The sequence below is a fragment of the Hypanus sabinus genome, chromosome 27 (assembly GCF_030144855.1).
Source record: "Hypanus sabinus isolate sHypSab1 chromosome 27, sHypSab1.hap1, whole genome shotgun sequence".
NCBI classification, from domain to species: Eukaryota; Metazoa; Chordata; class Chondrichthyes; order Myliobatiformes; family Dasyatidae; genus Hypanus; species Hypanus sabinus.
In genome coordinates, this window is record NC_082732.1 from 18,327,864 (window position 1) to 18,339,399 (window position 11,536).

General features: G+C 40.3%; 1 protein-coding gene across 6 annotated transcripts in view; it reads left to right on the forward strand.

The window, feature by feature from the left end:
- LOC132382028 (rho guanine nucleotide exchange factor 10-like protein) overlaps positions 1-8,791 on the forward strand; it is a 193,884-nt gene extending 185,093 nt beyond the window's left edge. For all 6 annotated transcript variants that reach the window (XM_059951841.1, XM_059951842.1, XM_059951843.1 and 3 more), the window contains 3 exons: positions 2,889-3,060; positions 5,044-5,166; positions 5,870-8,791. In XM_059951841.1, the coding sequence (XP_059807824.1) occupies positions 2,889-3,060; positions 5,044-5,166; positions 5,870-6,384 (810 nt within the window). In that variant the 3' untranslated portion in view covers positions 6,385-8,791. The remainder of the gene's footprint in view (positions 1-2,888; positions 3,061-5,043; positions 5,167-5,869) is intronic.
- Positions 8,792-11,536: the final 2,745 nt, after the last annotated feature.

An 11,536-nucleotide genomic window follows, 5' to 3' on the forward strand; every position in this document is an offset into this window, starting at 1 on the left:
GAATGCAGTTGCCAGCATTACCTTGCATTCTCCATTCAAGCCACAAGTTAGCTGATTTATAGAGTTATTTTTTGACTCTGAAATTTGTATTTGATTTTTAACCTGATTTTCCATTCGTTTAGGCTTAAAATAATCTAGTTTAGGATTACTTAAGTTTGGTTAACACCTAGAGCAATTGCCTCTGTATGTGAAGCTGGGGATAAGGGAGAGAAAGGATATTCTTGATCTCAGCTGGTTCATTCAGTGTGCCTCTTATTCTCCGGGAACTGAATGTACCGTATCGGTGGAAGCATCTGTCAGCAGTGAACCAAAAAAATTAGTTAAGCTTGCAAGGCTGACTCTGCTTTCTGTCATCTTTGTATAAATTTTTAAAAATTCAGAAAATAGTTTTTCATACAGTTGGCAAGATCTGACAGTCTTGGCTATAAATCCTAAATATGTGTGTTGTAATTTCTTATTTGTGTGTGTTCATTCTGAGCTGCTCATTTGAACACTGATTCTAACTGGGTTTGGTACCTATTAAGGAGGCTTCCAACAGTACTGATTGCTTTTGTCCTACTCATATGAGTATGTTTTTCAAATCTAAATGAAAGGCAAGAAAAATATTCTAATGTTAAGTGCATCACAGCTAACCTTAATCCTATCCCTTTAGTAGTCATTTCCTGCTGTGGGTCACCAATAGAATGTGGGAATGATGGCTGTCTCAATTTCAGACCCAAGGTCGCTGTGGGCAATCTTGTATCCTTGGAGGTACCACAATTAAGTAGAGAAAGCTCTATATTTGTGTAGACATGCAAGAAGAACCTTCAGGAAATACATCGAGCAGTGCAAGTATCTCTGATCTATTGGGGTATCTCAAATATGCTTGTGTTAAATGGAGTTTGTTTGGCATTCAGTAATTATTGTCATTGATTTCCTTTTAAATTATAAAAGCTTTATCCATGAAGCATTGCTGCCAATTACAATAATGTCCATGTTACTTCTGAAGTCAATGAATGCTTTGCTATTTTATTTTGTAGTCGATGGTCGATCTGCTTGTTTCACAAAAAAAAATTGGGTTGTGGTGTGCATTTGATTGAATAGACTGTGTGTTAGAATAAAAGTAAGATAGCCTGATTTAAATTGGCAGATAATGTTTGAGGATATTAATCGGTTCTAAGTTTGCCATTGCAAAGCTGTGCTAACTCAATCACTCATGAAGCATATTAATGAAGATTCTGCAATGAACTCCCTTTCTATTGATTGGACAAGTTTTCCATTTTTCTCTGCCAGGAACTTGGGAATTGGTATTTTTGTCCTCTGCATTGTATTGTGCTGGTAATTGGTTCGTGTAGAGCAAGCTAATGGGATATCTCACTGTTTGCCCACTTGTCTTCTGTCTGTACTTGGACTTTGATCTCCAGTTGTATGTGATTAGCCCATTCAACTTGTAGGTGCTCAGTTGAAATATTTATCTTCAGATGGAGCTGATGACTTTCAGTTTCACTATTTAAATCTGATCCAATAGGAGTATACATTCCTTTAATTTCCCCTCCCCCCTTTGAGAGTATGTCGCATACTATTCACCTGGCTTGTCTTATTCCAATCCCTGAAGTTTCACAGCAAAACTGTTATTTGAGCAATCTCACTCCAGGAGAGATGTGAGTGATACAGCTGGAAAAAGGAGAATGTGCCCAAGAGCATCCTCTTTTGATTGGGATTCACACCGTGTAATTAGGTTGCATCTAACCCAGGAGATTCTGACACCACTTCTGAATGCTTAGTAAGATGCAATCTGGACATTTTAACCATAACAATTCAACTGTGATTTGAGTATATAGACATGTTGCTCAACATGCTGTAACAGTGATTTTCTTTATTGCCTCACCTAAGATGCTGGGCATCCTTTGAACTTTATACAGATTTAAATAGGAAATAAAATACTCTGCAACACTAAAATAACAACCCTGTCTGTCTGTAACATAACTAAGGTAAGCAGTGAACTGTCCTTAGCTTACCAGTTGAATTTTCCTGTCAGGGCATAGCTCTGTAGGCTCGGCAAACCCATTCTGAAAGAGCTGCAGCCAGGAGCGATATTTTTCCCACAGGCGCACTGCCTGTGACTGAAAACCATCTATATGGAGAGCTAGCTTTCCCCTTCATCTCAGAAAGGCCCTCCAGCACTCTCAGCCTCAGAAATATAAATTTGTCCAGTCCATGCTTGGTGGTCCATGGTTACAATAGTAGCCAAGCAACAACTATATAAATGTCCAACCTGCAGAATGAGACAATTCCACCTGAGAATAGCTGGTTAAGGTGAAACTTTGTGTGATCAGTGCTGGATGGCAACAGGAACATCTCACTGGGGATCTTGCTGCCTACTGTCCAAACTGTGCCTGGAGTACAAAGGCATCTTAGTTGTATTTGCTTGCTGCTGCTTTTAAAAAAAAACCTGGTGGAACATCAACTGGGTATAGCGTCTCCTCTGTTGACTTCAGTGGAACTGAACAATGGCAGAGGGGAGTGTAGCGTCGTCCGATACTTTAGCTCCTGTTGAGCATTAGTAGCCAAAGGTGGCATTCTGTCCTATCTGAAGTAGATACAAATTCGGATGATACATTGGAATGAATAGCAATGGAGAGTCCTCTTTCTGGTTTTTAGTTTTTCTGCAAGTTGCTTTTAAAGTAAAGGATGCTTTTCCTCAGCTGTGTGCACTGAGTGCACCATACTGTAATGGGAACTCAGTTTCTGAGTTCCTCCTTTGTTACTGAAGGATTCAAACTTTGGAAGCAGAGTCCAGTGCACCAACATTCCCATAAGTGTGTGTTTAGTGCTTGCAACAAATGACCGATTTCTCTACACACAGTTTCTTTACTTTTCAGTGAAAGCTGACCTTTCTGTTTTGCCAGTGCCTGGATGCACATCCCAACGAAGAGGTGAAAGTGACCCATATGATGAAAGCTGGTGGTGGAGTGTGGATGGCCTTTTCTGCAGGATCCTCAATTCGATTATTTCACACAGAAACCCTGGAGCATTTGCAGGAAATCAATGTTATTCCACGCAATGCTGTCTTCAATCCAGGTAAAAAAATTATCGTTGTGCTATCTGAGATTGGTTGTTGTACATTGGCCGTTTTTTTTGGACATCATGTACAAATGTTCTCCCTGTGACAGCACAGGTATCCCCAAATGCTCTGGTTTCCTTCCATGTTCCATGTTGGTAAGTTAATTGTCTACTGTTCGTTACCCCTAGTGTCATGGGGTAGCAGGGGAAGCAGTTGGGTGACTACTTAGGGAAAAAGAAGAAAGATTAGCTTTGTCAGACATACAGTACATCAAATCATACAGCAAAATGTGTTTTTATTTGTGTCAGCGAAGCACACAATGCGAGGATTGTTCTGGGGACAGCCCACATGTGTTGCCATGCTTCCAGTGCCAACGTAGCATGTCCGCAAGTCACTAACCTTAATCGTAGGTTTTTGGAATATGGGAGGAAACTGGAGCATCCAGAGGGAACCCACGCGGTCACAGGGAGAACATGCAAACTCTTTACAGATCGTGACGGGAATTGGTTGAAGATTGCTGGTCCTGTAAAGCATTGTGCTAACCGTTGCGTGACTGTGCTGCCCAAATTCTTGTCAGGGAGCTAAATATCCAGAGTGTAAATGGCATGAAAATTGTTTTTTTCTGCAGTGGTAGCGGCACTGTAGATGACAAACTAAACTTAACATGCATTATATGCACATGACAAAATATACAAAACTACATTGGTATAAATTGAGGGAAGTATTGTATGAGGTATAATAGGCATGTGAGGGAACATGATTTGTGAGGGATGGAGATTGCTGTGAGGGTTAGCAAAGACGATGAGCTTAAAGTCATAAGGAAATATAAAAAAAATTAAGAAAAATTAATTCAGTCTAGCTTGCTGTAATCATACCAAAAACTAAAAATATTTACAATATTGTAAAAGATTGTCAAAGTTCTTGCATTAAAACTTAATTTAATGTTCCTAGTTTTTTTTTAAAAAAACCTCTTTGCAATTTAGGAGTTTAGGAACTGCATTTGTGTTGTTTCATCCAAAGCAGAAGAATTGCTCAAACAGTTTTGGGTGGAAACTGTTCTCCCTGTCACTTGCTAAGCCACATCATACTGTAGTTACAGATGTACTCTATGTGGAGTGTGACCGCACTAGTCACTGAGCAGTGTGATGGATTTGGAAAAATGTCGCGGAACAGGAATCGTTCAGGAGGGACTGATGCAATTTGCTTTGAGAATCAGCATAGATTCAGGATTGAATGTTGGCCTCCATTGTTGTTAGGGAATAGAAAATGAAAGAGTAGGACAGATGAAGTATTATAGGGTAGTACACTGGCATAACTACTTGATGACTCCAGTCATCTGTATTTGATTCTGTTCTCTGCTGTCGTCTTTGTAGTTTGCATGTTCTCCCTGTGTATGTGGGTTTCACCGGGGTCTTCCTCTTTCCTCTCATGTCCGAATGACATGTTACTTGGTAGGTTACTCATCCACTGTAAAATGTAGATAGTGGTAGATAGAATAGGACGAGAATGGGACTAATACAGATAGCATAAACTCAGTGGGCTTAATGGCTACCATGTCATGAGAAAGCAATTACAATCTCTCACTGAATACAAATTCCAATACAACCCGAAGGTAAGCAACATTCTCATTAACTTGTAGTTTATTCTATTTTTGCATATGTCTCTGATGATTCTAAACAACCATGGTTTGTAGTAGTTCAGAAAGATCAATTACCAAAGGACATGAGACATCATTTTGGAAAACAGGACCAGATTTACTTAACTGACTATGCTTTGAAAGCTCTCGAGTCAGAATGTCTTCTGATTACTGTTCTATAACAAAGTTTCATTACTTCTTGAAAAATCTGTAATTGGATCAAGGACTGAACAAGTCCATTGGGAAAACATTATGTTCAGTAGATGTATTTAAGTATTGAGAACAAACAAGAGAGAACTACTAAATCTTCCTTCTACTGAATTGGTCTACATTGATTGTGCATCTTTCTGTTTCTCTTGTCTAGGCCAAAGGAACGTTTTGGTGACGTGTTTGTTGGTTTGCCAAGGAATGCTCTGGGTTGGAACTAATCAAGGCATTTTAATTATTTTACCTGTACCAAAACTTGAGGGAATCCCAAAAGTAACAGGTAAAAGCTTCTTTCCAATAGACCTCATAATTTTGTACTACTTCATGCAAGACAAACCTTGTTGGAGTGGTAGATAGAACAAAGAAGGAGCAATGTGGTGGCTCAACACCAAAAAAATAGGAGAGCAAATCTTGTGAACAACAGCACAGGAGATCAAATGGAATGTGCTGTCCCTGGTCTCAGCAGGTGAGGAACATCTGGAGAAAGAAACTGAGTTAACGTTATAGTCCAGTGGCCTTTTTACAAAATGGAGAAGATAGAAGTTAGATAGAAGATAGATCCAACATCACACATGACATTACTTAATACTTTGCAGGTACAGTTTCTGGGAGAATGGCAATGTTCTTTTAGATCCAGCAAAGAATGGTGTCTGGTTTGAGAGCTAAACGAAGCCTAAGGTCCATCTTGGGGCAGTAGAAATGGCTAAAATCGGTTTTAACATTGCCTAACTAGAGCATCTTTATCTCCCAGCTAATCTGTGTCATACTTGCACTACAACAGAGGATGCAGGGAAATTTGCTGCAGATGATCTATCCCCCTGTTAAAGTGTTATTTTAAATGATATGCTATCCTTTTGCCTTGATGTCTAAACAACATGAACTCATGGAATGTGGACATTGAAGGAACTGAGACTAAGGCTGTTTTGTATTGCATATTAGTTCATTTCCCCCAATCAATTACAATGCTTTTCATCATTTCACAGGAAAGGGTATGATCTCATTAAACGCCCACTGTGGACCTGTGGAGTTTCTGATCCCAACCATCGGCTCTCTGGACTTGGAATTATTGAAAAGCGAATCTTCCGAGAATGTGCATGAATACCAAGAGACAGATGGCAAAGAAAATTCTTCCTCCCAGGAATCTATTCAGGATCTGCATCAGGATAAGAAACAGGGGATTTCGCTGTGTTACAACTTACACTCAACTTCTCACCTGCCTGGTCAGTTACTGTCTGCGTACGACGACGAGGTACAGGCCAGTGGAAAATTTCTAGAGCACAGCATCGAGGATGGTTCCATCTACGAGATAGTGGATGACCCGGACGTGTGGGTTCGAAGCAGGTCTTCAAGCCGAGAGGTTGCCAAAAAGGAGAAAGTCAGTTCAGTGTCTATAGCCTCTGGAGGCAGGGGATATCAGAACTTTAACAGAGACTTTAAGCCAACTGTGCACAGCAGCGAGAACATGTTGCTGATCTGGCAGATTCCATTGACTCTGTAGTGTTGCTACTTTGTGCACATTTGTAGAATGTGACCACTGGAAAATTAGGATTGTGCCATGGTTAGCTGCCCAGAACTCTAAGGGTTTTAAAGGGAAGTGTCTCTTTAACAGAGTTAAGCACTCAATAATCGGGATGTTGTACTTCCCTAATATGCTCAGCATTAGGCATTCCAGGGTAACCTCTTTCACATTGGCACCTCCCTTTTGAAGGAGGATTCAAATCCATTACTCTTTTTGCCCTTTATTTTCTAAGGGTCCAGGAACTGGGCATAGTAGTGAAAGGAAGTGGGGAGAATATCTTGTGCCATGTGTTAGTTTTCTCTCTCCTTTCCTCTCTTTTTTTTCTGTCTGGAAATCCATGCTTTGAAGAAAATGGACTGCTGAAGTTATTTCCTCTTGATTCCACACTTCTCCACCCACCCTTTCTCTTCCCACCCCCCTACACATGCTCTCAAGATGCAGCCAAACTGGGTAATGATTCCATGGGCGCTGGCAGCCCTTTAATACTGCACCTAAATTGCCTGCCCTCATGCGAGAGCTTGGGCATTGAATGTCTGTCGGCTAATGACTATAGAGGGCATTGAAGCTGAACTTGAGCTGGTATTTATATGCATGCACTTTCAAGCTGGGTCACTGGATTACAGTCCAGAGTGGGAATGCTGGTGGTTAAATATATTTTCTCTTTGTCACCATTTAGCTGCCTTCTTTCCAGCAAGGAGCGGTGTGCATCACTCTTGCATTCTAAATAACTGACTTATAAGTGGCAGTGGTGGAACAACTTTACACTCGTACAGAAAGATGATTTGGAGTAGTGGGTTTGTGAAAATAAAGATCTATGTTGGTTGATAACTCAGCGATTTTTGTTTTACAGCCTCTGAATATATGGTCTGCAGTTTGATAGCTGCTGTCAATTTTCCTGCTCTGATTGAAGGATGGATGCAAACAGCCAGTTTATAAAACATGTGGAATATTCCATCTTACTGCACACTTACCAAATCACAAAAAATATTACTATATACTGTGCTGCAGCAATTGTGACTCTTGTACTCCAGTTATTGTTGAGGTTGCAACCCCTTCCCAATATCTGACCAAGTCTTTAACCACCTAGGGAACACAACCAATTTCAGGCCTTTGCAGTATTTTGCACTGTTGGTTTTGAAGAATGCAAAAAACTCTTACACCTACACCCCCCCCCCCACACACTGCATAAATTCAAGCTCCACATAAACATTTCCTCAACCTTACCCCTAACTCACCCACTGCCCACATAATCTCAACCTAACGTCCAAGGGTTCACACACCCGGACTAACCCAGGCCTCACCCCTACGTATGAGCTTCCTTAACACCGGGACCCATCCTCTCTTCCCCCGACGGAGAGACCTGCACCTCCATCTCCCAACCTTACCCCCACCCTTACCCTTAACATGAAGAACCCCATTCTTTCATGCTGTTCTTTGGTGCATATCTAGATTCTATTCAGCTGGTCAATGTGGTTGAGACAATAAATGCACCGGGCAGGATATCGCAAGTTCCAGCCTACTTTTCAAAAAACATATGGCCAAATGCTTGCACACATCTGACTTAGTTGTACAAAATGAATAGATGGCTGTTCAGCTGACCAAAATAAAAAGAGATGTTTTATGAATGCAAAATGGGCAAGAATACAAAGGTTGGTCCTATCATATTTTTTCTCCAAATAGAAAATCTCATCTCTCGTATTGTGTGAATGGCAAGAGTGCCAAGTTTATTGTAACCTCCAAGATTTTGACATCGTGGGCAAGCACTTTAATATTGACTTTGAACCAAGATCGGAGAGAATGCTTTTATTTATGCTGTAAATAACTAGTCCTTGAAAACAGTACTCTCCATGAAGGGCAACATTTATAATGCTGCATGATAATTGATATCACAATTTGGGAGTTTGTGGTCTCATTTTAGAATAATGTATAGCACAGAAGTTATTTTATCATTGTATCTGTTCCCGCTCTTTGCTACTGACATATTGCTATGATATGTAAATATTGACTGTATTTGTAGTATTTACTCAGGGTTTGAGATCTCCAAAAAGGATGTCATCGCATGCTGAAAATATTCAAGGGCAATATTACACCATCATGCAGTAACCGACTGAGCATGGCCTAATCTTGTTCATGTTCACATCTATCTGATAGAAGGTAGGCTTTTCAAAACCTCCCTTCTACCCAGAACAATAGTTTTGTTTAAAATAATTGTAAAAATCTGATTGTGATCCAATATTTCAATCAACTGATTTACTGAGCTACAGCAGAGCTCAGATCTTTTGGGAAATTGAGGCATTAAGGGTTTTTGCTGGGAAATGGAGCCCCTTGCCTGAACCCGCTTGTTCGTTCTATCAATGGAATTGATTTAATAAATTACTTGCAAGGCGCCCTGTGTTTGTAGAGAGTTCCGATCATCAGTGCCCTTTGTTGAGTCACTACTTTGTTCTGTTGCCTGCCGATAAACTAGCTCTGAGGGTTGGAAAGAAAACAATGAATTGAGTGATCCTTAACAAAAATTACTTAGCCAAGTTGTTTAGGATGACACAAGAAAATGCCTACAAAGGTGTCAGTCTATGATACACACAGCCTTTCAAGATGTGTATGTTCACTTACCATCTACTACTGTATCATTTACTGGTCAGGGACTATAGAACTGATCTTCAGAGCTGTCCAAACCATGGGATCATTCACCATTGACCATTAACTGCAATAAGAAGGGATGGGGGTATGTTGTAGAACTAACCTAATTTCACTTTCAAAGTAACTGCCTATGTGCAATATAAGGGTCATTAAGAAGAATAAAATGCAGTCTTTAGGCAAAATGGCTCTTTAGGCAAATTGGCTCTTTAGGCAAATGCAGTCTTTAGTCAATTGGCTCTTTAGGCAAAATCCTAAACTGTTTGTACTTCAGTGCCTTGGCATTTACACTATTTACACAGCTTAAGAGTCCATCAAAGGACGAGCGAATTTTAGATTACAAATATTCATGATACCGGCTGAAATTTTCACCGGAAATAATGGGTGAGGTTGTAGCGTACAGGTTAACATAAACACTTAAAAAACCAGTGATCTGTAATCAGGGTTCAATTCCTGCTGCTGTCTGTAAGGAGTCAGTATTTTCTCCCTGTGACCACGTGGGTTTCCTCCAGGTGCTCCGATCTCCTTCCACATTCCAAAGATGTACAATTAGGGTTAGTAAGTTGTGGCCATACTATGCTGGCGCTGGAAGCAGGCTGACATTTGCTGGGCTGCTCTCAGTTCAATTCTCACTGATTTTGATCTGATATAAATGAAGCATTTCACTGTATATTTTGATGTACATGTGATAAATAAAGCCAATAAAACTAATCTTTAATAAGGTAATTCATGTGAACAATATGTGTGTGTGTGTGTGTGTGTGTGTATATAGCTTTGAAAGAGATTCCTGTCTTAACTGGTGCCCAGTTAAAAACACAAAGTTAGAGTTTGAATGTCAAGCTTGTTTGACAGAAGTACTTTGTTACTCTTCTGACTCTAAAATGAGCAGTCCAGGAGCTTTCATTAGGACGTGTTTTATTTCATTATACTGATTCATCCATCTCCATTATTCATTCAATGATCTACATGTCCATACATAATGTTGGCTGTTTAGATCTGAGCAAAAGCCAAGAAAGCTCAGATGGGGATTGTAGCATGTATTTGCAGATTTGTTTTGAGCTGATGAGTTTGGATGATCAGGATTCCCAAATGTAACTTATACAAATTTTTAAAAAAAATGCAGGGGTTGCCAAGCAGGTTGTGCAGCGAATGTGCAGAGAGATGTAGCATTCGTGTTTCGGATGGAACTCCTTTTACAACAAAACCAGGAAAAAATGTAAGTTTAGTAGAAATGAGGTGGGTGGGGGAAAGACTTGTAAGGAATGTCTGAGATAGATGGGAAGTTACCTGATGTAAATTGATGTGCTGACTAAGAGAGGTTAAGGTGAATATTTGTTAATCGCGGCTTACCTGACTGGAGAAGATGCCAATGGAGGGAAATGGTTGAGAAGAGAAGAGAAAACAAAACAATATAATGCTGGAACTGGGATAAAGCTCTGTACTTACTGGAAATCTAAGTAGAACAAAAGGCTGGAGATACTTGGCAGTTCACGCAACATCTGTGGAGAAAGAAGCTGGAGCCAATGGTGCCAGTTGGAGATACGGAACTACAGGTTATGGAATCTTTACATTCAGTCCCAATAAAGGGCCTCAACCCAAAAATTTGATTGTCCATTTCACTCCACAGACCTGCCTGAACTGCTGACCTGCTGAGCTCTCCCAATTTCCTCCAGATTCCTTATTATCTTTCTCAACTCCAACAGTCTCTGTGGTCTCAGCTCTTCAAGGGAGTTGAGTTTAAACTTCAACTGCAACATCAATCAATCTTCCACCCCAGATTGGCTCCAGGTTTGCTTCAGTCATGTGAGGTGGGTTGACCAACCATTGTTGCTCATTGGTTAGTAATACGTTTTGGAAATTGAAGTAAAAGGAATTATTATGTCACCTAGAAGGGGCACTATTCTCCTTCCCCAGCCTCCTCCCTAAGGCAGAAAATAAGATGGATGTGGCACGGCACCAAAGTTATTGGATGATGCGAATATAAAAGTGGAATTTCTATTGATCTGAGTGAAGATCCAACGTGACAGTGGGAGATAAACAGCCTCTCACTTTCTTGGAATCAACTTTTGTTTCACACCATTTGTTCTTCTAGCTGAAACATAGTTGAGGTCATGAGAGCAGATACTGGAATCTGGAACAAAAGCAAAAATACTGGAGAACTTAGTGGGTCAGGCAGCACCTGTGGAGGAAAGTGGGCAGGCATCATTTCTGCTGGAGACCCTTTAAATGGTTTTGACCTGAAATGTACACTGTCCGTTTCCCTCTACAGATACTGCCCGACTCGCAGCTCTTCCATATTACTTTTTTTTTCCTGACAAAAATGTTGACCTTCATATTACAAACACTTTACCAGTATGTTTCAGAATGGCAGACCGAGCATTACCCAAGAGTTTGGAAGAATTAAGAAACATAAGAGGCACTAATTTTTAGAAGCATTTTTTGAGGCAAGTAGAAATTTAAGAACGGTTATTACAAGTTAATACTCATGAGGAAG